Source organism: Rhinatrema bivittatum, chromosome 1, assembly GCF_901001135.1.
Source record: "Rhinatrema bivittatum chromosome 1, aRhiBiv1.1, whole genome shotgun sequence".
Classification (NCBI taxonomy): domain Eukaryota; kingdom Metazoa; phylum Chordata; class Amphibia; order Gymnophiona; family Rhinatrematidae; genus Rhinatrema; species Rhinatrema bivittatum.
The window spans coordinates 460,317,460-460,343,209 of record NC_042615.1 but is presented as its reverse complement, the minus strand read 5'-3'; the positions used below and the strand labels follow the sequence as shown (position 1 = coordinate 460,343,209).

At 45.9% G+C, this 25,750-nt stretch overlaps 1 protein-coding gene across 4 annotated transcripts in view; it reads left to right on the top strand.

The window, feature by feature from the left end:
- ZDHHC21 (zinc finger DHHC-type containing 21) overlaps window positions 1–25,384 on the top strand; it is a 98,618-nt gene extending 73,234 nt beyond the window's left edge. The window contains exons 5-6 of one of the 4 annotated variants that reach the window (XM_029605688.1): window positions 12,724–12,767; window positions 24,563–25,384. In XM_029605688.1, the coding sequence (XP_029461548.1) occupies window positions 12,724–12,767; window positions 24,563–24,695 (177 nt within the window). In that variant the 3' untranslated portion in view covers window positions 24,696–25,384. Of the gene's footprint in view, window positions 1–1,573; window positions 3,456–12,723; window positions 12,768–24,562 lie in introns of those variants that run through there. The other 3 variants (XM_029605717.1, XM_029605707.1, XM_029605698.1) reach the window with 3 other exon arrangements.
- The last annotated feature ends 366 nt before the right edge of the window (window positions 25,385–25,750 follow it).

Below are 25,750 nucleotides of genomic sequence, written 5' to 3'. Positions count from 1 at the left end.
TGATATATCACATAATACCAGTGCAAAGTTATTAATGTTCATGTCTGTCAAGTAGTAATCTTGTCAGCATGTCATAAGTTAATTTACACAAAAGCTTTTTGCTGCTAATAATTTACCAGTTAGCTTTGAATAGCAAATCATTTTTAAAAATTCTGCCAGTCAAAATTCAGCCGAATTGTGATTTGAAGTCAAAATTTGAAGTGGCCCTGAAAATTAAGTAAGTATAATACAGGGGTCAGCAGCTCTGGTCCTCAAGTGCTTCAGACAGGTTTGTTTTCAGGTTGGTGGCCCTTGAGGACCAGAATTACCCACCTCCTCTTAACCACAACAATTTATAATCTACATGGAAAAATGGGGGAAATATGGGTGAGTTTCAGGGGTGACACTTGTGTCTCCAGGTCATCAAAGATATGCTGAGCCTATCTTAAATTTGTGTTTCATAGATTCACTCTCTCTATAGTGCCAGGATGCTTCAAAGCTAGCAATGCCATTAAAAAATAAAAAGAATATATGCCAGGATAGGCAACTCCAGCCTTAAGTGCCACAAATGGGTCTAGTTTTCAGGATATCCATACTGAATATTTATGAGATATAATTGCGTATAATAGAGGCAATGCCAAGGTACCTAAATTTTCTCCAGAACCCCAATCTCCTTCAGAGGAGGAGAAGAGCTTACCTCTTCCCACTCAGCAGCCGGTTGTAACTCTTAGTTCAATTAATATCCACTTCACCTCTGGCCACTGATTGGTCCTTTCTCTGGCAGATGAAAGTGAAAGGACCAATCAGTAGCCATTGAGCTCCTCTCTCTATTCAGTAGCAGCAACTGCCTGCTAAAGATTGGCAGAGAGAAAGGCATTGGCCAAAGGTCTAGCAGCAGTAGAAGCCTAAATCTGAACCAGTTTTTATGTCCTTGAGGCCTCCCCCTCTGGCGGGAGAAGGAGTCCAATCCTTATTTTTGGAATGGTTCCATGTCACCAGGGACCGGTAGATCCTGAAAACTGGGTGCGGGTTCTCTAACTCTAATGCAATGGATTTTATCCTTTAGCTCTGACCCCTCTCAGTCTGTCCAATTGTAGCTGGAGGTAGAATCACTCCTTCAGGTACTTATGATTAATTATAATATTTGTTCTTTCAGCTGTGTGCTTTGCTTGATAACTTTTTTCGTTTGTTGGGTTTGTAACCATTTATTTTTTTTAATTAATAATGCTTGCAACTGCTTATTTTTCTATCACCCTTTTATGGTTGTTGGATTTATTACATGTGTGTTGGCTTTGTTCAAGCACATGATTTTTTTTTTCTCTTATCTTTTCTGTTTCTTCCTTGTCCAACAAAAGCTTTTATTTCTCAGTGTTCAGTTTTCTATGTGCTTGGTTCAAGCACATGGGTTTTCCTGTTCTCGTTTTTCCTTGGCCTTTCTGCAGTTTAGTTTATTTCTCATCATTCATTTTCCTGTGTGCTTTCATTGTTGCCATATTTTAATAAATCCTTTTTGTTCTTTCAACCGTGTCATTTGCTTGAACAGCATTTTATTTTCTGGTTGTTGTGTTGAACTGTCTATTACATTTTTTCTTAGGTTCTCAAACAGACAAGCTGGTTCTCGATACAGCTGTCCTGTAGCTCTGTGTTTGGAATTGTTAGTGGTAAGTTTTTTATTGCAGGTATCTCATTTTCTTTGTTTCCACTCAAAATTGTGACTGAGGTAATACAATGTTTCTTTTCTTTTTTCAAGAATACATGAGTTTACTCCGATGGAAAAATGAAGCATGTGGCCAAAGTGGTGGGTAAAAGAATACCCAAGGGAAAAGAGGTGGCGAGAGAGTGAGTCAGGAGCAAGATCCAAGAACAGAAGGAAAAAGGAAAATGGTGGAGGTGGAGAGAGAAGTAGGGGAAGCAGGCTCGGCCCAGTGTTGCGCCCCAGAAGCAAATGCGCGATGTATGTTTCTCTGAGGCTGAGAAGGAACAGTTGTGCCAGAACATGTGTGAAAACCATGCTGCGTTGTTTCATTCTAAGGCTTCGGTGGCAACAAAGAGGAGGATTTGGGCCTCAATTGCCGTTGATATCCCTACACCCTTGTGGTGAAGACCCGGACAGTGCAGCAGGTACAGCACTTCTGGCACGATACGCAAATGAAGGTGAAAGAAAAGGCAGGGAAAATACAAGTTTCCCAGCACAACAAGGGAGGGGGGTTCCAACATGCGCTCTGGTATTGACCCCTTTAGATGTACTGATACTCTCGACTATTCAACCCGAGGAGGTTGATGGGTGGATGGAACCAATGGTTGGATACTTATGCAAGGCAAGGTACGTTCGAGAAAAACCTATTGATGATTCTCTCGGGGGTTGTGGTGGTGAAGAGCTTCAACCTGTGTTCTTCTATCCTTTAAACAGGTGGCAGTAATAACGAAGTGGAGACAGTCACAAGCTGTGCATGTCGGCATGAAACGAGAACAAAACCCTTCCACACCAGAGTTCACAGTTCCCATGGATAGTGAATTGCACCCCCACCCCCACCCCCTCCCCTCCCCACCCCCTCCCCAGCTGTATCGAGAACCAGCTTGTCTGTTTGAGAACCTAAGAAAAAATGTAATAGACAGTTCAACACAACAACCAGAAAATAAAATGCTGTTCAAGCAAATGACACGGTTGAAAGAACAAAAAGGATTTATTAAAATATGGCGACAATGAAAGCACACAGGAAAATGAATGATGAGAAATAAACTAAACTGTTGGAAGCAATCATCCAAGAACCTCCCATTCCGTATGTTGAGACACCAGTTGCTTCTGAACATGGTACCATCATGGAGCTGGTAAAGAGTGTGCAAGTCATGCCATCCCTCATCAGCCTGGATGGCGTGAGAGAACAGTTGGCAATTGAATTGATATTCCGGCAGGAGCAACATGACCAAGCTGTGGCTGAGGAGTGGCACGCAATAGAAATTGAATTTTGTGAAATGCGTCGGGAGACTGATGCTGTCATGGACAATATAGCCGGCATTCTGGTTGACCTCACCAGGGCGTTCAAGGAGCTGGCCAGTCTATTCAAGAAGGCAGCCACAGCATGGTCTTCAAATCAACCAAGATTACCCCATTCTCTACTTCTGCTCCCGTAGCGCAGTTTGAGGGTTGGTGGATTCTGGATACCGTCTCGTTCTCATCCTTTTCCTCTAATTTACCTCCACCCCCCTTCTCTTATTGATCATCTTTCTAATCCTTCGTTTCTGCTTTTTCTAATTTTCTAATTTTTTTTCCACCACTTTCCCATGTGTGTGATAGATGCCGGTCAGCTGCTGCTGTTTTCTGATGTTGCTGTTAATAAGTTCCTTTTACCTAGTTTATGAATAAATGTTTTTAGTTTCATTGACCAATGTATGAATTATATCATTTTAAAATAAAAGCTGAAAAGTAAAAAATTGTTCATGCTTACATAAAATGTGACATGATGCCCATGCCCTTATTCTCTGTGCCCAGGGGCCTGGTTTCCTAGGGAGGGGGGTGGGGGGGAGCATGACATGATCCTTGCCCATGGAACAGGCCACCAGAAGGGAGTGTTGGTGGTTGGCCGTCAGATGGTGGGGTGCCACCAATAGGAGACAGGCACACGATGGTCCCATCCAGTCTGCCCATCTGTCCAATTAATGTAGCATTATAATTCTCATCACTTCTTTAGAGATCTTCCCTAGAGGTTCCTAAGATTATTCCTGAGTCTACCTCCATTGAACCTTATCTCATGCCTCTCATAGAGCTTCCTTTTCATTGAAAAAGCTCACTTCCTGTGCATGGAAACTTTTAAGATATTTGAATGTCTCGCTCATATCTCCCCTATTTCACCTATCCTTTAGGATGTAAATGTTTAGATCTTTAAGTCTATTCCTGTATGCTTTATAACAAAGACCACTAACCATTTTAGTAACCACCCTCTGGACCAGCTCCATCCTGTTTATATCATTTTGAAGGTGCGGTCTCCAGAACTGTATACAGTATTCCAAGTGAGGTCTCACCAGGGACCTATACAGGAGCACTATCACCTCCCTTTTTTTGATGACCATTCCTCTCTCAATGCTGCCAAGCATCTGTCTGACTTTTACTATCGCTTTATCCACCTGTTTGGCCACCTTAAGATCATCAGCTACAATTATCCCAGATTTCGCTTCCTTTGTGCTTAGAAAAATTTCACCCCCAATATTTTACCTTTCCCCTTGGATTTTTGCATTCTAAATGCATTACTCTGCATTTTTTAGCATTAAATCTTAGCTGCCAGATCTTAGACCATTACTCGAGCTTCGCTGGATCCATCCTCATGTTTTCCACTGCTTCCTGGCTGTCTCCCCTATTACAGATTTGATATCGTTTACAAAAAGACAAACCTTTCCCGACAACATTTGCATTATGTCACTCACAAAAATGTTGAAAAGAACTGGTCCAAGGCCCGATCCCTGAGGCACACAGCTAGTAACAACCCCATTCTCAGAGAAAACTCCATGGCCATCATGCGAGGGGAGCTAATGGCTGGTTGGGTGGGTTACCTTCATTTGATGGCACAGAGGGAGGGGCAATTGGTATATGGCGGGGAAGGAACAACTATCCCTTCTTCCCTGACATGCTGCAATGAAAACCTCACTGAGCAGGCCCTATTCACGGGTTACTATGGCCAGCCACCTTGATGTGAAGACAGCAAATTCGAAACCATTTAAAGGATCAAAAAGAATTTTTATTTACAAAAATAAATAAGAAATTAAACTTGTTTTTCAAATAAACAGTGGTTTGCACAATAATAAAAAAAAATAAAAATTATTTAATAAAAATAAAAGGGGATGGGAAGTGGGCCCAAAGGAATTGAGAAGGGGTGTGGACAGCTAGCGGGCTGGTAGCCAACGTGGTCATGGCTGGGCCATCACCAAGACTGATGGAGCTGCGGACATTGCTGCCAGCAGCTCTGTCGCTCATTCCTGGCCATTGACCAGCTGCTCCATGCTGGCCCTCAGCCCTCTTAGACGTCCTTCCATGGCGGCCAGAGTGTTACTCTGCCGCTCTAGACTAGCCATCACAGTGTCAGTGTTCCCCAGTGGGAGCAGGCATTCCTCCCTCCTGGCACCCTTCTGCTGCTGCTGCAGAAGCAACAGGGCCACATCTGGGGCATCATCAAAGGATACATAATCTAAATAGATGTCCACTTCTTCATTCTCAATGCCCAGGGACTCTGGAGGGGGGAGGGAATAATGGGGGGAGCAAGCTGGGTTTCTGGCTTCCAGCTGGGAGAGGGATGGCTGGGGAAGAGGGACACCCAGCTGATGGGGGGCCATCCATTATGTGCCAGTGGAGCCTGTGCTGCTGGCATGGGGCCAGTCCCAGTGGGGGGTAGTGGCGGTGCACTGCCAGTGGTGGTAGTGCCTGGGCCACTGGTAGTGCTGTTGCCTGTGGTGGTGGCGCCTGTGCCACTGGTGGTTGTGAAGGCCACTGGGTGGCTGGAAGTGGCATCATCTGATGTTGCTGAGGTGGGCCCCCTCTATCTCTTCTTCCTCCGAGGAAGATTTGGTGATGCTCTCTGAAAACACAGAGAACATAAGAACATGCCATACTGGGTCAAACCAAGGGTCCATCAAGCCCAGGTTCCTGTTTCCAACAGTGGCCAATCCAGGCCATAAGAACCTGGCAAGTACCCAAAAACTAAGTCTATTCCAGGTTACCGTTGCTAGTAATAGTGGTGGTTATTATCTAAGTCAACTTAATTAATAGCAGGTAATGGACTTCTCGTCCAAGAACTTATCCAATCCTTTTTTAAACACAGCTATACTAACTGCACTAACCACATCCTCTGGCAACAAATTCCAGAGTTTAATTATGCGTTGAGTGAAAAAGAACTTTCTCCGATTAGTTTTAAATGTGCCACATGCGAACTTCATGGAGTGCCCCCTAGTCTTTCTATTATCCGAAAGAGTAAAAAAAAACGATTCACATCTACCCGTTCTAGACCTCTCATGATTTTAAACACCTCTATCATATCCCCCCTCAGCCATCTCTTCTCCAAGCTGAAAAGTCCTAACCTCTTTAGTCTTTCCTCATAGGGGAGCTGTTCCATTCCCTTTATCATTTTGGTAGCCCTTCTCTGTACCTTCTCCATCACAATTATATATTTTTTGAGATGCGGCGACCAGAATTGTACACAATATTCAAGGTGCGGTCTCACCATGGAGCGATACAGAGGCATTATGACATTTTCCGTTTTATTCACCATTCCCTTCCTAATAATTCCCAACATTCTGTTTGCTTTTTTGACTGCCGCAGCACACTGAACCGATGATTTCAATTTGTTATCCACTATGACGCCTAGATCTCTTTCTTGGGTAGTAGCACCTAATATGGAACCTAACATTGTGTAACTATAGCATGGGTTATTTTTCCCTATATGCATCACCTTGCACTTGTCCACATTAAATTTCATCTGCCATTTAGATGCCCAATTTTCTAGCCTCACAAGGTCTTCCTGCAATTTATCACAATCTGCTTGTGATTTAACTACTCTGAACAATTTTGTATCATCTGCAAATTTGATTACATCACTCGTCATATTTCTTTCCAGATCATTTATAAATATATTGAAAAGCATGGTCCAAGTACAGATCCATGAAGCAGTCCACTGCCCACTCCCCTTCCACTGAGAAAATTGTCCATTTAATCCTACTCTCTGTTTCCTGTCTTTTAGCCAGTTTGTAATCCACGAAAGGACATCGCCACCTACCCCATGACTTTTTACTTTTCCTAGAAGCCTCTCATGAGGAACTTTGTCAAAAGCCTTCTGAAAATCCAAGTATACTACATCTACCGGTTCACCTTTATCCACATGTTTATTAACTCCTTCAAAAAAGTGAAGCAGATTTGTGAGCAAGACTTGCCCTGGGTAAAGCCATGCTGACTTTGTTCCATTAAACCATGTCTTTCTATATGTTCTGTGATTTTGATGCTTAGAACACTTTCCACTATTTTTCCTGGCACTGAAGTCAGGCTAACCGGTCTGTAATTTCCCGGATCTCCCCTGGAGCCCTTTTTAAATATGGGGGTTACATTAGCTATCCTCCAGTCAGCAAATTCCCCTGATGGGGTGGGGTGTGGAGGAATAAAAATACATCAAAATTGCCACAACAGAATCAGAACATATTTTGTTATGAGCTGCTCAAACCTCAAGTGCGAGGTGCTGGCCCAGCCTCAGCTCCACTTCCTCTGCCCCCAGCCCATGTCCTCATGGACCGACAAAATGTTCCAACAATGACCACTCCTCTGCCTTTCTCACTCTTCTTCCCCCTCCTCCTACAACCCCCAACTCAAACTCTTCCTTCCCTCTCTCCCTAGTACCTTATCTTGACATAGCAATACCGAAAGTGCTGGGCGAGACCATGGTAAACATAGAAATGACAGCAGAAAAAAGACCAAATGGCCCATCCAGTCTGCCCACACTTATTTTCCCATATTTATCTGTTTCACTGACCACCAAGTTCAGGGCTCTTGTTGGTAACCGTTTGATTCAAGTTTCCTGCCACTCCCTGCCGTTGATGCAAGGAGTAATGTTGGAGTTGCATCCAAGATGAAGCATAAGGCTTAATGGTTAAAGGTGGTAACTGCCGCATCAAGCAAGTTACCCCGATGCTTGTTTACCTAGACTGCACAGATCAATGCCTTGTTGGATATTGATTGAATGTAAATCCTCTTTTCCACATTTCCCCCTGCCGTTGAAGCAGAGAGCAACACTGTTTATGCATTCAAAGTGAAGTATCAGGCTTAATTGGTTTAGGGTAGTAACCGCCACAATAAGCAAGCTACCCCTATGCTTATTTGTTTACCTGCACTGTGTAGTTAAGTCCTTATTGGTTGTTATCTAATTGCAAATCCTCTTCTACACATTTCCCCTTGCCATTGAAGTAGAGAGCAATGTTGAAGTTGCATTAACCGTGTGAAGGCTTATTGAATTAAGGGTAGTAATCTCCAGGTAGTAGCCACCATTTCAGCAAGCCATTCCCATGGGTCTTCTCTTCATTCCCATCCTCTAAACCTTGCTTTTGGACCGCGTCAGTGATATAGTAATTATGGTACACCAATTTTCTAAGGGAAAGTTTGTGTGACTATAACTTACCTTTCTGCTCCCCGAGTTCAGCACGCACATCCTGATGCCACTCCCACTGTTTGTGGCACAGTTTCAGTTCCTGCTTGTTTAGTGCTTCAACCTGGAAGATACAAAGGGTGAAAAAAAACGCTTTAAATATGAGAACGAGCCTGCTGTCCTAGTCCCCCACTCCCAAACAGCGTATTTGTTCGTCCACTCACTCTACTATAACCCTCTTGTATTGATCACCAGCACTTACATCCCTGGGGAAGGAGTCCTGCACATTAAACTTCTGCCTGTGGACCTTCCAAGCAACATCTGCCCGGTCTTCGTTACACCTCCTCCCAGGCTAGAAGTACAGTCACCGCTCATTTGCAATAATGAGCTCCGACAGGAGGCGTACATCACCCTCTGAAAAACTGGGCATCCGTCCCCTTGGCATGGCTGCAGTAGCAATGGCCCCGCACAAAATGGATGTCGGGATATGGCCGTGCAAGAGAGGTGTGTGCCCTCCATTACCTGGGCATCCACTGACATAGAAACTGTGTGTCCATGTCTTGTGTGTCTGTTATGTGCGGTTGCAGGGCTCAAGTACTGTGCATCCCTTATGTACAGTCAAAAGGCCATGTATGTGCGTCCATGTGTGCATTTGCAGGCCCATGTATGCAGGGCCCATAGACATTGGACTTCTATGTAAGGTGGTGCTGTAGTGAGAGTCTGGAGCTCCAGGACCCCAGGCATTGATGAGAGAAATGGTGGGGCGATGAGTGGAGTGATGGAGGGGGCCTGAGAGCAGCAATCGCACTGAGGCACACCTTTGACGGGGGATTGCGAGGGGGTGAGGGGCTACACACCTTTGATGAGGGGCTGAGAGGATGCACACCTTTAACAGTGGGCTTGTGAGGAGGTGAAGGGGTTGTGAGGGTGGAATGGATGAGCGAGATGAACATAGAGATCACATACAACTTTGTGCCACATGACCAACTGATGGATTCTGTTATTTAAAACTATTTAATATTTTATCGATTAATTAAAGAACACATAAAAGCACAAATGAAAACAGGCAAATGAGTCCATTCCATCCAGCGACCTCATATTATAGAATCCTAAAATAAAGCACAAGGAAATGGCGGTTGCTCAACTGCAGGCAAAACATCTTCCTTTTTCCTTATTCCTGTCAAGTAAAATAACTGGGGCAGAGGGGTAATTGCTAGCAGACTTTAAAACTTACATGAGAAGTAGTCAGTGATGAGTTTTCGATGAACCTCATGGCCCTTCACGGTAGTGTCCATCTCTGTTGCCGGATGCATGGGTGGATCTTGCTCCAGGGCATTTGTGAGTTCATTTTCCATGCCAAACCACAAAGCAATATTGTGTAGTGTACAGCAGACCATGACTATGCATACCACTTACTCCGGATTGTACTGCAGTGCACTGCCAGACTGGTCCAAGCACCTAAAATGGTTTTTCAGCAAGCCAAATGTCTTCTCGATGACAGACCTAGTGCTTGTATGTGCCTCATTGTATCGTCTAGCCGCAGCAGTATGCGGACCCAGGAGCGGGGTAAGCAACCATGCCTTACATCCATAGCTTACATCACCTATAAAAGGGGAAAACGAAATGGCATAACAAAAAAGGTACAAATTCATCATATACACTACTTCCACCATATCCTCCAGGATTCTCAACATACATTGTCGGCACATTTACCCTCAGGGCACAAACCATGCGCAATTGACATTCATTAGTTTTCCATTTTACATCCTACACACATCAGCTTGCCAAAGCATTGCTATAAGTAGCTGTCACTCCCCCATTCCCCATCCACATTACTGACCCTCCAAGTAGAGTTTCAAACTTTCAAGCAACCTGCCATCATCATATTTTCCCTCAGCACAATCACAGCCGGGCGCGGAGTGGGAGAAGATGTACAAATTGTGGCAGCTTTCAGGAAACCTTGAGACGACGCTCAGAATCTTAAGATGCGCGTTGCACATGACCTGGACGTTCATTGAATAGAAATGTTTCCTGTTGCGGAATGCCATTTCCTGCTCCGACAGATCAGTGAGAGTGATATGGGTGCAATCTATAGCGCCAATCTTATTTGGCATTCCAGCAATGTCATAAAACCCATGCTGCTCTGAGTATTTGACGTAGTCCTTGTGTTTCATCATTGCCTGTAGTACTTGACCAAAGTGCCTCGAGAATAAGGACTGGGCCATCTGGCCAACTATATTTTGGAAACTTCCAGTGGCAAAAAAACATAAAGCACTGAGCAGTTTCACCAACCCAGGTATAGCGAGACATGAGGGGGTCTCTCATTACTCAGGCCCTCATAAAGGTACAAAATTTCCCTTGAGTTTAAACGGTACCTTCGTGCCACATCAGTCTCTGGCAATCCGAGGAGTGTTGTCTGCAGTTGAAATATACACTACCTGCAGAGTTTCCAGATTATAGGGCCGATGCAAAAAACTTGCGCTGAAAGCGGGTGCTGTGTATTCAGCGCCCGCTTTCCTAACGCGCCCCCAGGCACCTCTCCTGGGGGCGCGATGCAGTATTTAAATTAGGGCTCACGCTGTCGAGGAGGCACTGGGGCAATTGGGCGCCCCTAGCGCTTCCTTGACAGCGCAAGCCGGAGAGAGGTCTGCTGTCGGTGGCTGTCCGTCCATTCTCCCAACCTGACTACCGGCACCAGGAGTGTCGGGCACTTAATATTAACTTATTCACTCCTTCACTTATTGCGGATTGGTCTCTTTACTGTCACATGTCAGTGAAAGGACCAATCTCCTTTCAGAAGGCTATCCTGAAAGGGGATTGGTCCTTTCACTGATATGTGACAGTATAGGGGCTGATTGCATGAGGGGATTAGTTAGCGCCTCTACAACCCGTGTCCAACTGCGGGTTATATTGCATCGGCCCCTATGACTGTAGTCTGTGCCGCATGGTCCTCTCTCCTTCTATCTTGATTGTTCTCTTCCCCGATAGACCTTTCTCTTTCTTCCCTGACTGTCCATATTCTCGCTTGCAAGAGATAACTCAGCAGAATAAGGAAGTACAGAAAAACCGTCTTGAAAATGTCTAGAAAGCCTTCACCAGCCTTGACTGCTAGATCATGAGTAAACTTTACTCCAAAGACTAAGCTGGAGCTAAATTTCGTACATTACAAAAATGTGCATTGAGCAGCCAGCTTTTGGGCGCCCTTTCTTGCAATGGAGGGTAATAGCTAATCTTTCATTTATATGGAATTTAAATGGGATAGATGCTATCCAGTAAGTGTTTGTTAGTGCATGAGTTATGGACACGCTAAGCTCCTTGAACCGCATCTGATGCTATGATTGTGCACCCAAAATGCGCCTCCAACCGTAAATAAACCTGTGTGCTAGGCAGGGCACACTTTATTGCATCGTCCTGTTAGATAGTGAAACCTGTAGGGACATGGAAACACCTACAGTACCTGAATGTAATCTGCTTTAAAGGTGGAATATAAATCAAATAAGTAATAGATGTGACATGGTCACAGTCTGCTACATAATAATGTAACCTTGAACCATTGTTGTAACGCAGAGTTTCTCTTTTGAAGAGAAACAGTTTGCTCACAGCCTAGCTTGGGATTGTGTGGTTTATATTTTTGTTATGAGAGCATGATTAAGTTCATATGTACTTTGTGGCAAAATGTCTCTAGGAAATACTAGCCACTGACAAAATAATGCTCAGTTGTTACCATTTTTGTTTGGTACCTGTAGTATTGCAAGGATAGTATCCACCCTAGTGGACATTATGAATGTTCATGCCAATATTTAGCATCTCTTCAGAGGAAGACTTGGTAAGAGCAAAAAATAGGGGCTTTTGAGATGTTGGGGGGAGTTGAAGTTTTGGGCCCAAACTCCTTCAAAGAGACAGCATTGACATTTTTGCAGTCTCTTCTGCTTTCCCTGAAACACTGCTTAGGTTTACAGTGTTTGCAATATTCTGTGGGCCTTAGAAACCACTGTCAATATCCTATAGATGGCGCTGTTAGCATTTTAATATTTTTGGAACAGACCATAAAATCTAAAGCTTTTCTTGTCATCTCATTTAAAGAAAATTTACTTTTAAAAGTATTTTACTGCTGGCAAAAATTACTTATTAAATCACAGTGGGGGTTTTTGTCTTTTTTTTAATTTTTTTTTTTAAATAAACCTATTCTGTAAAAGTACAATTAATACTTTGTAAAATGATTCTGATGAGTCCATTTTGAGTGAAAAGAGTCTTTGGAAGTATTGCATTGTTGCAAGCATTTAGTGCTTAGTAGAATACTTATCTGAACACACAAAGCACACATAATTTTATAGTTATAATCAAGCCTCTATAACTTGTTTAGTATTAACTACAACAGAAGAATGCAAACGCTCAACTTAATGAATCTGCAGAATGATTGCTTGCACTATATAAAGGGTTTGTGACTATATTGTAAAATGGTTGTCTTCATTAATTCTACTCCTTTTATAAAGAACTTGGCTATAGTCCAGTTATTGCAATACTTCATAAAAGGTTCTTTTTCTTTGCCCTCCCCCCACACCAAATGAAATTAGCCTAAATTTGAGAGAAATGTTTCTGATGCATTGTTTCTTGTTTTTATTTTCTTTAACAGGATACTACAACAATAGAAAAAATGTCTAACTGTTGTGAAGAGATGTAAGTATCTAGAGGAGAAAGAATGGGCAAATATGTAAGTGAAACCTTAAATAGAGCAACAGTTTTTCTGCTGACTCACGGTATGCCTGTGGCCTGGTTGAGAGGGATGGGAGGGGTGAAACAAAGGTACCATAGGGCTGCAACTTGGAGCTTTTCCCTCCCCTTAATCCCTGGCCCTCTGACTTTAAGGCCATGACCCATGAGCTTACAGGTAACTTTTAATGCAGGCAACCTCCCTGAGCAGCAGAGCTAGAGACCAATTCCAGGAACCTTGGCTCAAGCTGTAAGGAGTTAGTCAATAGACGTTACTGGATAGAGAGTTTTGCATATCCCTTCCCTTCTCCTTCTCTCCCGTCTGCTTTGTAGGGGCTATAAAAACTACCTCTATAGTAACTTTCCTAGCGTGTAGCCAGATGGACTCAGGACCAATGGGTATTGTACTCTTCTGCTAGCAGATGGGAGATGGAGTCAGATTTCAATCTGACGTCACTCTACATATACCCGTGCAGGAAGCTTAGCTCTTCAGTATTTTCCGTCTCCCAGCAGATGCGGACACTATTCCACAAACTAGAATAGTGTAACAATTTAAAACAAAGAAGAAGAAAATGTACCTAAGGAAGATTGAGCCCCGCTTCTCCTGCGGTGATACCTAAGGGTCCCTCCCCCAGTCGAGAATTCCTGAGGTGAGTTCTGAGATCCCTCAGAGGTAAATCTTGGTCCGGCAGCCGAATCCCGGCATGGACTTAGCCCCTCCGGGTGGCTTAAAGGCAGCAGGTGCAGATTCGAGCGCTGAAGTGAAGGTATTTCCCTCACTCACCGCAGCTGGAGACCGCCCGGCATGCAATCGGTAAGTGTCGAGACCAGGTAAGGTAGAAACCTTTTAATCTAAGTCTCTGGTCTCCAGAGCTCGAACAGCTGTATCGAGCATTTTTCCCAGCGAGGTTTAAAGGGCACCGATAGGGTTGAGCAGCCCCGGGTTGGCTGCGCCCCGATCCGGTGCAAGGGCCCACACAAGTGGAGACCCTCCGGGGGGGCGCGCACCATTTTGTAAGCGTGATCGTCGGTGCCATATTCCCCTCTCGTCCGGCGCGGGGCAGGTCGGTCGACCAACGCACCTAATTTGCGCACGCCCAATGTTGCCATACGCAACGAGGCGCACCCGGCGCACATAACTAACCGCCCCCATGCGCATAACTACACGCGCAGCCACCGCACAAACATGGCACAACCGACCAAGAAGGCCAAAGGCCCCTCCCTCTGCTCAGCCTGCCGCATAAGAGTGGCACAATCAGAATTGGAGGCCCTCATGTGCCAGCAGTGCCATGAAGCTCAAAGGGAACCTAAACCTGGCCCCCTATAGTCGGGAGAGGGGTCCGGAACTACTGATGATTGTACCCCGGACCTATGTATCTCCGGCTCGGCTCCGCCATAGGAGGCCACTTCGGGGGGCACTTACTCTAACCACCCCGGGGATCAACATGGACCCAGGAACCTTCTCCTGGGTGGAATTCTTTAGAGGGCTGCAAACCTTCGTTCAAGCACAACCAGCCCCTGCTATGCACCAGGCTCAACACCGCCTGGATGCTCAGGATCCTCCCAGCGCTACCCGGACATCTCGAGATATGGCTCGCCTAACCAAGAGCCACCCTATCTCAGTTCCAGACTCATCTGAGGGCGAGAGCGACTCCCTGGAAGGAGAAATCCCTCTAGGGATGGAACCATACCGAACCATGCTTCGCTTCTTCCACAAGGATGAATTACCAGCCCTTGTTTCCCAGACCCTGAAGACACTGGGTATCCCAGGCACTGACCAGTTCCATTGGTGCCTTCACCTCTGGACTTTAGCCAAGCACCTAGGACTCCACCCTCTGTGGATATACAGTGAGGATGAGGGTCCCTATGACCCCTGGGAGGATGATCAGACGGAATCCTCAGAGGAATTGGAGGGTCTCCCATCAGACCCTTCTCCAGAGCAGCGAAGGAGGTCCCCGCCTGAGGACCTGATCTTTACAGAGTTCATCAGGGTGATGTTGGAGGCCATCCTGTTCCAGCTTTTGACTGAAGTAGGTGCCAGGCACAAAATGCTTGAGGTTCTTCAGTTCATGGAGCCGACTAAGGAGATCATGGCGGTCCCAGTACACGAGATCCTTACGGAGTTACTGCTGAGGATGTGGGAACAACACCTCACTGTGCCTCCCATGAATAAGAAGGTGGACGGGATTTACCTCATCCAGAAGGCTGCCAGATTCTATAAGCGTCAGCTGCCCCACTAATTGGTGGTGGTCGAATCCGCCCTCAGGAGGCCAAGCACTCTCGGACCCACTCCTCGGTGCCTCCAAGAAAGGAACACAGAGTGTTGGACGCTGTTGGGAGGAAGGTGTTCCAAGGTGCCATTCTTATTGCCTGCATCGCTGCTTGTGGAACATCTGGAAGCAGGTGCAGGAGGTAGCTGAGCAGCTACCTCAAAAGCAGCAAGACACCCTCAAGTCACTGGTGCACAAGGGATTGGAGTGTGGAAAACATGAGGTCCATGCCACCTATGATGTTTTCAAAACAGCATCTAGGGTCTCTGCAGTGGGAATCAGCGCCTGCAGTCTGGCATGGCTGCAGGCCTTGGATCTCAGACCAGAGGTGCAGGAACGATTCGCTGATGTGCTGTGCACTGGAGAGAATCTCTTCTGAGATAGAGTGAAGGATGCTGTGACCCAACTCCGAGTCCATCATGAAACCCTTCAGCAGCGCTCCACCAGCACTCCGGACATGTCGTCCTCATCCAGGAGGCCATCGAGACAGGAAGTCTTTCTTTTACCAAAGGAAGCACTATCCTCCGCCTTCTCAATCCTGTACACACCAACAGAGCTCCCTCGGCCGTTCCAGACAGGAGAGAGCTCCCAAGCCCCAACTGGCTCCTCAGTTAACTAAGGGCACAGGGTTTTCTGACTAAGCCATAGGGAGCATAAACCAGTTGCCTGTACCCAGGATGATGGATCCTCTGGTCGGGGGCAGGCTGCGGTTCCTTGCAAACCGATTAGCTAGTGTAACCTCGGATCAGTGGGTTTTACCCATCGTCCACCAGATGTATTGGGTATCCCACCAAATTGCCCTCCAGCCCATCTTTGGGCCAGTAACTCATCAGGAAGTGCTACAAATGGACTTCGCCTCCCTCTTAATGGCCACCTGTACCACCGGGGCAAAAAGGGCATGGATTCTACTCCATGTATTTATTGATTCCAAAGAGAACAGGACGTCTCCGTCTCATCCTAGATCTGAGTGCCTTGAACAAGTTTGTAAGAAAAGAAAAGTTTAAGATGATTTCCCTGGGCACCTTGATCCCCTATTTGTAAAAAGAGGACTGGCTATGCTCCCTTGACCTAAAGGACGCATACACTCACATCAAGATCTTCCCAAGTCACGAGGTATTTCAGATTCGTGGTGGGAAAACAGCACTTTCAGTATAGAGTGTTGCCGTTTGGGCTAGCGTCAACCCCATGTGTCTTTACAAAATGCTTCGCGATGGTGGGGGCGCACCTCCGCAGGTTGGAAGTGCATGTTTTCCCTTACTTGGACAATTGGCCGGTCAAGAGTACCTCTCAGGCAGGGGTCAATCGGTCCATGCATCTGACCATCCAGGTTTTGGAGTCACTAACGTTTGTCATCAACTATCCGAAGTCCCATCTCAACCCATCACCTCGATTGGACTTCTTAGGAGCCTGCTAGACATGGCTCAGACAAGAGCCTTCCTGTCGCGATCCAGGGTGGTCAGCTTGGCATCCACAGCGGTGGTGATTCAATAGATCCAGCAGATGTCAGCTCAGCATATGTTGAGGCTGTTGGGCCACATGGCCGCAACCGACCATGTTACTTCCTTGGCACGCTTACACATGTGCAGAACCCAATGGATCTTGAGGTCTTAGTGGCATCAGGCCACCCAAAGCTTCCAGGCTCGCATCCGAATCACTCTGTCTTTCTGGGATTCTTTGTCCTGGTGGCAGGTTCTCTCGAATTTAGAACAGGGAATATCTTTCCAAAATCCCCCTTCCCAAATTGTCCTAATCACAGATGCAACCACTCTGGAGTGGGGAGCTCTCCTCCGTGCCCGTTTTGGGGGCCAATAGTGCATCAGGAAATACTGTTAAGAACATAAGAACATGCCATACTGGGTCAGCCCAAGGGTCCATCAAGCCCAGCATCCTGTTTCCAACAGTGGCCAATCCAGGCCATAAGAACCTGGCAAGTACCCCAAAATTAAGTCCATTCTGTGTTACCGTTGCTAGTAATAGCAGTGGCTATTTTCTAAGTCAACTTAATTAATAGCAGGTAATGGACTTCTCCTCCAAGAACTTATCCAATCCTTTTTTAAACCCAGCTATACTAACTGCACTAACCACATCCTCTGGCAACAAATTCCAGAGTTTAATTGTGCGTTGAGTGAAAAAGAACTTTCTCCGATTAGTTTTAAATGTGCCACATGCTAACTTCATGGAGTGCCCCCTAGTCTTTCTATCATCCGAAAGAGTAAATAACCGATTCACATCTACCCATTCTAGACCTCTCATGATTTTAAACACCTCTATCATATCCCCCCTCAGCTGTCTCTTCTCCAAGCTGAAAAGTCCTAACCTCTTTAGTCTTTCCTCATAGGGGAGCTGTTCCATTCCCCTTATCATTTTGGTAGCCCTTCTCTGTACCTTCTCCATCGCAATTATATCTTTTTTGAGATGCGGCGACCAGAATTGTACACAGTATTCAAGGTGCGGTCTCACCATGGAGCGATACAGAGGCATTATGACATTTTCCGTTTTATTCACCATTCCCTTTCTAATAATTCCCAACATTCTGTTTACTTTTTTGACTGCCGCAGCACACTGAACCAACGATTTCAATGTGTTATCCACTATGACGCCTAGATCTCTTTCTTGGGTTGTAGCACCTAATATGGAACCTAACATTGTGTAACTATAGCATGGGTTATTTTTCCCTATATGCATCACCTTGCACATATCCACATTAAATTTCATCTGCCATTTGGATGCCCAATTTTCCAGTCTCACAAGGTCTTCCTGCAATTTATCACAATCTGCTTGTGATTTAACTACTCTGAACAATTTTATATCTGCAAATTTGATTATCTCACTCGTCGTATTTCTTTCCAGATCATTTATAAATATATTGAAAAGTAAAGGTCCCAATACAGATCCCTGAGGCACTGTTATGGGAGTTCTCTACCCTCTTAATGTCCAGAGTGTTTGAACCTGTCTCACCAAGGCAAAGAGTGCAGGGATTCTACTCTCAATACTTCCTGATTCCAAATAGGACAGGAGGACTCCATCCCACCCTAGACCTAAGGGTCTTGAATAGGTTTCTTAAAAATAAAAGTTCAAGACTGTTTCCTTGGATACCCTGATTCCCCTCCTGCAAAAAGGGAATTGGCTATGCTTCCTCGATTTAAAGGATGCATACACTTGCATTGAGATCTTCCCAAGTCACAGGAAGTATCTCCGATTTGTGGAAGGGAAATAGCACTTCCAGTACCATGTGTTGCTATTTGGATTTGTCTGCCCACAAGTCTTCACACACTGCCTGGCCGTGGTGGCAGTGTGTTTTCCCGTATCTGGATGATTGGCTGGTCAAGAATACGTCTCAGGCAGGGTCCATCTGGTCCATACGCTTGACCATTCGGGTGTTGAATCACTAGGGTTCGTTCTCAACTACACAAAGTCCCTTCTCAGTCTGTCACCTCAATTGAACTTTGTCAGAACCCTGCTAGACCCAGCTGAAACCAGGGCCTTTCTGCCACTCCAGAGGGCTGTCGCTCTGGTGACCATTGCGACAGAGGTGCAACACAGCCAGCAGGTATCAGCCTGGCACATGTTGAAACTGTCCATGTCACTCTTTTGGCACACTTACACATGCACAGAGCCTTGCAGTGACGTGAGGCCACCCAGAGCTTCCAGGCTCATACCCAAAATACTCCGTGGTGGGTTTTCTCGAATTGTCCTAATCATGGAACCTGGGGTGGAGAGCTCATGTAGAGGGGCTCCACACCCAGGGCCTATGGTCTGCCTAGGAAATATGATGTCACATCAACTTCCTGGAGCTTCAGGTGATCAGGTACATGCTGTAGGCTTTCAGAGATCAGCTGTCCAACAAAATTGTCCTGATCGAGACCAACAATCAAGTAGCTATGTGGTATATCAACAAGCAGGGAGGCAAGGGATCATACCTCCTATGTCTGGAAGCGGTCCATATCTGGTCCTGGGCCCTAGCCCAGAGGATGGTGCTCAGGGCCAGATACCCAGCCAGAATGGAGAACGTAATGGCGGACAGGCTGAGCTGAGCCTTCAGACCCCATGAGTGGTCCCTGGATCAGGTGGTATAGCGAATTAGTTTTTTCCCCTCTGGGGGAGCCCAGACGTAGATCTGTTTGCATCCTTCTGCAACAGGAAAGTACCTCTGTTCTGCTTCTGTCCAGGTCAGACAGCAAATCAGCCTCAATGCCTTCGCCCGTCATTGGACCAAGGATCTTCTGTATGCTTATTCTCCGATTCTGTTAGTGGTGAAGACTCTCTTGAAACTTCACGAAGACAGAGAGACTATGATCCTCATAGCTTCTCATTGGCTGAGACAGGTCTGGGTTCCACTTCTGTGGGAATTGTCCATCCGGAAACCCGATCAATCTAGGGACCTCCTCTGATCTCATCAAGCAAGATTAGGGCAGGCTGCGGCATCCCAACCTCTATGTCCTGTCTCTCACAGCCTGGATGTGAAAAGTTAATCCTGCAGCCTTTTGATCTTTCTGAGGATGTATCTCTGGTCCTTGTGGCTTCCAGAAATCCTTTCACTAGAAAGTCTTACAGACTGAAGTGGAGGTGGTGAGAGCAGAAGGCCCTAGATCCGTTCTCCTGCCCCACACAAAACCTGCTTGACTACCTTCTTACACTTTTCGGAGGCTGGCTTAAAAACCAACTATGTAAGGATTCATCTTAGTGCAATTGGCAGCATGCCATCTCTGTACAGCCTATAGTTGTATGTTTCATGCGGGGCCTGCTTCAATTGATGCCTCCCCTAAGGCCTCCCGCTGTGTCTTGGGACCTAAACATGGTATTGGCTCAGCTGATGAAAGCTTTCTTTGAGCTCGCTACGCTCCTGTGACTTGAAATACCTGACCTGGAAAGTAATATTTTTGGTGGCAGTCACTTCAGCGTGCAGGATCAGTGAGCTCCAGGCCTTAGTGACTTATCCACCTTATATTAAGTTCTTTCATGACATGGTGGTCTTGTGTATGCATCCTAGGATCCTGCCTACGCTGGTAATGGATTTCCATCTTAAGCAGTTAATCATCCTGCCAACATTCTTTCCCAGGCCCCATTTGCACCAGGGCGAAAGAGTTCAGCCCAGTTTGGATTACAAGAGAGTCTTAGCTTCTATCTGGAGCAGGCAGAAGCCCATAAACAGTCCACCCAACTTTTCATTTCTTTGGACAGGAATAGATTGGGAGTTGCTGTTGCCAAACAGACACTATCCAGTTGGCTAGCAGATTGCTTCTCCTTCTGTTATGCATAAGGGGAACTGCATCTTGAGGGTCATGTCAAGGCTATTCTGTCAGAGCCATGGCAGCTTCGCTGGCCCACTTACGAGCAGTTCCCGTGGAGGAGATCTGCAAGGCTGTGACGTGGAGTTCTCCTAGGATAAGCAGGATGGTAGTCTTCACACATGGGTGACATCATTGGATGAAGCCTGACACAGAACTGTGATCTCAAAGAATCTAGAGCTTTCAGCATGCCCTATTGAGCATGTGCAGCTGTAGTCATCACCCTGCCCCCTAGGCAGAGTCCCTCAGTCTCTCGTTTTCCACAGAGCCTTGCGGTTGCGGAAGCCGTGTGCTCATGGTATTCAGCTTTGCTCTCTTCTCGCAGTTTTTATAAGTGATTTTTTTTAGAGCTGCAGCTGTTTTCTTCCCTTTTCTCTTAAAGTAGTTTATTCTTCTATTTTTCCTTCTTTCTAGCTGTCTTCTGGCCTGAATAAACCTCGGATAAAGTAAGACTGATAAAGACCATCTTTAAAAGTCAAACAGTGAAGTTTATTATGAAGAAAGGCGTGGTTTCTTCAGAAGTAGCAAGCTTTACAAAGCAAATGGTGCAAGCTCAAACCTACTCAGTGCTCTACTGCTAGTGCATAGCGTTATAAAGGTTTACCTTCAGCCAATCAACAGGTGTCTGCGTTTACCCACCCCTTATCCCTTGTCCAATTAGTAAATTTGTGCATGTATATGTGCCTTGTTACTAGGGTGTTTTTTCTGCCATTTACACTTGCTGTTAGTTTCCAGGAAATCAGTTTTCTTAAGTTTCATTTTCTCAGCTCTGACGTCTCTTGTACTGACCATATTCATACAGGCCGCATGGTGGGCTTTTCCCTGAGCAGTCTGGCAGAGTCTGTTACTAAAAAAAAAAATTTAAAATGCTTCTGCAGTTTTTATATCTGTGTCCTCTCCTTGCTCTGTCTATTTTTTCCACGGTGCTGACAGGACTGACTTATGCAGTCCATCTGATCCATGTTGGCTGCTGAGTCTGGGGACTCGCCTGAGTTCTACCCAGGCTGGAGTTCCATGGCGGTTCACCGATCGATTGGCATCGATGGATTCAGATGGTGGAAGGATCGAGGACCATGCCATTTCTGTGAGGGGAGAGCTCATCCTCCCCACATCTCAAGGAACTAGCTTCCATGGGCAGGAGCCCTGGATGATGTTGCCTCCCCTCCTGCTTGCCAGCCTTGGCCATGCAGTCTCCCTGGGAGAGAGAGGGTGTGCAGAGCCTGAGCTAGTAACTTGCTGTTGTACTTCGGTGCCTGGCCCATGAACCAGTTGCCCATGCACAGCTCTGACCAGCGCGCACTGTTCATCTGACGCATCGATGTCGGGCCTGTGTCGGGGACCAGGCCCATCTTTGGGTAACATGGTCACCCTTGACACCGTCAAGGTTCAGGTCTCCCTTGTGGCCATCGAGGTGTGTGACCGCCCACAATGCTGTAGTGGCCTTCTGTGTCGTTGGCATCGGTGGAACTGAAGTCTCACTGCACCAGCTTGAGCATTGAGGGGACAGAGTACAGTGCAAGTTGACTCCCTCGATGCTGCTGATGTCTCGAGGTTACGCTGCCATCGATACTGCGCTGCTATCAGTGCTGTGGTGCCCTCGATGCCGCACACGCAATGTACTTGATGCCACGGTACCTTTGATGCATTCGTTGTCACGGTGCCTTCGGTGCACTCGCCATGGTGCACTCGCTGTACTCAATGCCTCGGCGCTCTTGCTGCATTCAATGCTGTGGTGACCATGGTACCATTGATGCCATGGTGATCTCGATGCCTGTGAAGCCCTCGATGCCATCAATACCCTTAATCCATCAAGGTGCATGCATGGCCACTCTCGGGGCTGTCGAGGTCGAAGAGGTGGCAAGCCCTCGATGTTGTCAAGGTGCTTAGCATCGATGCTGCGGCAGCCCTTGATGCCATTGAGACGCATACCCTTGATGCCACGGCCCCCCACTTGGTCGTCAAGGTGCACGGCCTTGGTGCTAGCAGGATCTCAGTGCCATCACAATGCAATGCTGCCCCAATACCATTAATGCCCTCAAGGCCATTGAGGTGGGAGGCCACCATAGAGGCTTTCAGACCACCAATGCCTCTCATTACCGCCTCAACTATGTCAAGTTCCACCAGCCAGGCATCGGGTTCGCCATTGAGCGCCCTTGTCACCCCTGAATTCATCGACCGCTGGGGCTCTCTGAAGCCCTCAGGTGACAAGGTTTGTTTTGGCCTCTTATGCAGTGCTAGCCATCTACTCGAGGCACCCTGGTGCGCTGGTGCAGCCGTACGTGGTGGTCCGGTGCCCTCAAGACTCCTGGGTGGTGTCCACTACGGAGCACTGAGAAGCTCAGAGCCATCCTTTCAGCTGACGAGCCCAGCATTGGAGGCCCTGCCAGGATGCGCACACCATCATTGTTAATGGGCGCTAGCGAGGCTCTCGTCAGCCATAATGCTTGTGAGGCCATCGTGCTCACAGCATCGACAGCCTTGGATGAGTAAGTGAGCCATGGGAAATTGCCGTTGGCACTGGCGGTCATCTGCTCTTTTTGGCATCTGTGAGCTGTGGGTAGGCTGCAGGGTCTCTCCCTGCAGACACACCCATGGCTTCTTTGGTCGATACCTTCAGGCTGAGGCCCCATCTGGACCCTGGGTGATCGACATCCGTGAGCACCTGTGGCACCAGGGATGGAGCTATTTACCATCGAACTGATTATAGTTCGGTTTAGCACCGTCAAGGCCCTGGGTGCAGAGTCATTGGGTGCCCGATGGTGGCTTTGCGTTGGTGAGTGCAAAAGCGCCATGGGCCCTAAGGGCACCAGCACCGCTCTGGGCCCCAGTGGCTGCAATCGGAGATTGCAGGACATGTGCACAGTACTCCATAAATACCTGCTGTCATTCCCTGTGGGACTCACAGGTGAGCCGGTTCCGATGCAGTTTCGAGGTCCTTAATGGTACTGGCCACTTCCCCGCCCAGACCCCGCCCCTTCTTAGAGACCCAGCACTTCCACGCATACCAGGAGATACACGCGTAACTGGGCTGCTTTAAAAATGGGCTTGGCGCAGCCACGCGCGTATCTCCCGGTATTTGCGCGTGCTGGGGTTTGAAAATTGACCCAATAGTGAGCTAGAAATAGTTCACTGAACTGGCACTTGCTGTATGTATTGTGATGTAATTTACAAGGAACATGTCGTATAGCACCAAATAGAAATGGAGTATGCTCATCCTCTTCCCATCTCCACAGTTTTTCTCCTATATACACTGTGCCATGCCTTATTTAAACTGTTATTACTAGGTTTATGTGAAACTAAATATAGTTTATTTTTTTCTAATTTGCTCTTAGTTTCTAAGAATACAGTTATAGCTGATATTCTAGGCAGTCAAATATAATATTGCAGTTTCAAGAATTCCAACTATGGTGTATAGGAAAATATATAACCTCTCTTTTGTCTCATATAAGAGCCCAAAATTGATCCTCCTGCAGGGACAGTATTGCCATCACCCTTGGGTTCAGGCTATATAGAAAATTCTTTTGAAGCCCATAATCATATTTCTTTAGCTCATATTGTCTGTTTTCTTAAATTTTGAAATAATGTATCACTGTGCAATCAAAGTAATGCAGCTGTACTTCTCTGTATGTCGGGACACTATTCGTGTGGAAGCATGGGGTCCTTAATAGAGAATGTACTGCATTTATATATAAAGCTGATCTTCTGCAATGTTTGGTAAGCTGCCACACTTCCATCCAACTGAGTGAGATCCCCTGTTTGTGCTCTCGCCCTGTTGGAAAGCAATAGCTTTTTAAAATGTCTTTTAAAAATCTATATTGTATTTTCATTATTAACTTTTCTGCAAGTATTTACTGATGATATTTTTTTCCATTTTTCCTACAGTACATGCATGTGGACTGAGTCCTTTTTTTCTCCCCAAAGAAAATAGAAATGGAAAACAAATTGTTAGTGTGTTGACATGCTTTCTATTGATTTGAGTAGTCTTCATTTTACAAGCTGAGCTCTGGCTAGGCAGATACAGTTTCTGCTTCCCAGTGTTCAGCCTCAGCTGCTCACCATTATGAAAGGAAAGCTGTATTTGTGATGTGTGAGGACGCAATTCATCAGAATTAACTAATGGATCCCCAAGCAGTCTGTATTGTTTCAGTTGAGTGAAGTGCACACTGGGAGTGCTGCCTCTCACTAATAACGCTGTCTTCCGCAGGTCCAGAGCCCGAAAGCCATGGCAGCAGACCTTCTCAGAAGTTTTTGGCACGCCCTGGAAGATCCTGTGGTTCATTCCTTTCAGGCAAAGGCAACCACTGCGAGTCTCCTACCACTTTGCCAATCATGTCTAAACAGATGGATGGTGGGCACAGATGGGTCCTCTATGCTGGAAGCGCCTTTCAGGTTTTATGATAATAGAACTGTGACAGTCTTCCAGTCAATTATAATCCACCCACCAATCCTAGATGACATAATTTTACCCCAGGCTTTATTATAATAGTGATCTTGATCCTGTTTAAGGATTAGTAAAAGATCTTTATTTTTGTTTTTAAAGGGGAAGAGGAAGGAATGTTCCTTTCAAATGAGCCTTTCCCCCAGGCACCTTTGTAAATATACGGGTTTAAATGAAATGAATGGGTGAGTTATTTTGAAACAGGGAATTTTGGGTTGTTCTTGACTTACTACTGAATAGAGCACCACGGACAAGTTACATCAGGATTCTTATTGCATTACTTTCTATAGCCGAATCACTTTTAACATTGTTTTCTTTACTATCAGTGATGGATATTTTTCTGATTCTTTCAGAATGTCACTGTAAGATAAATTCTGTTTGTTTTGTGTGCTGACATTAATTAAAGCATTTCTTTTTCCCATAAGGGAGGCCCCCAAGGAACTCTTCCACAGGCTTTTTTTTTTCTTTTCAGAGTCGTAATGCAATGTCTGACTTGCAGAATAGTTTTCATTTGCCCAACGGAAAGCATGATGCCCAAGGCAGAATCTCTGAAAGGAAAGAAAGCCCAGGGACTTTTTTTTTTTTTTAAGAAGAAAAAGATTTCTTTGGCAGAAAAATGAATGACCTTAAGCCGCCTCCTAAATTCCTCTGGGCCTACTTTATCGAAGAGTTTTCCTGCAGACCTAGGAAAGGGAGAACCCTTAGTAAAACAGACCTAATCTTTTTCTTCTAAGGGTAAAGAGGGTAGAATTGCAGGAGACCTGCTTTGAAGTGTTGTACACCTGTTAGCTGTGTAGCACAGCGTTCCAAAGATGGTTTTCATTTCTTTTCAATGTGTATCTTTTTTTTGTTTTTGTCTTACATGTCAATTTTATATTGATGTTATTCATATAGCAAACTGTTATGCTATTAAAAAAATGTGCTCATAAGATCCATCAAACCCCAAAATCCAAG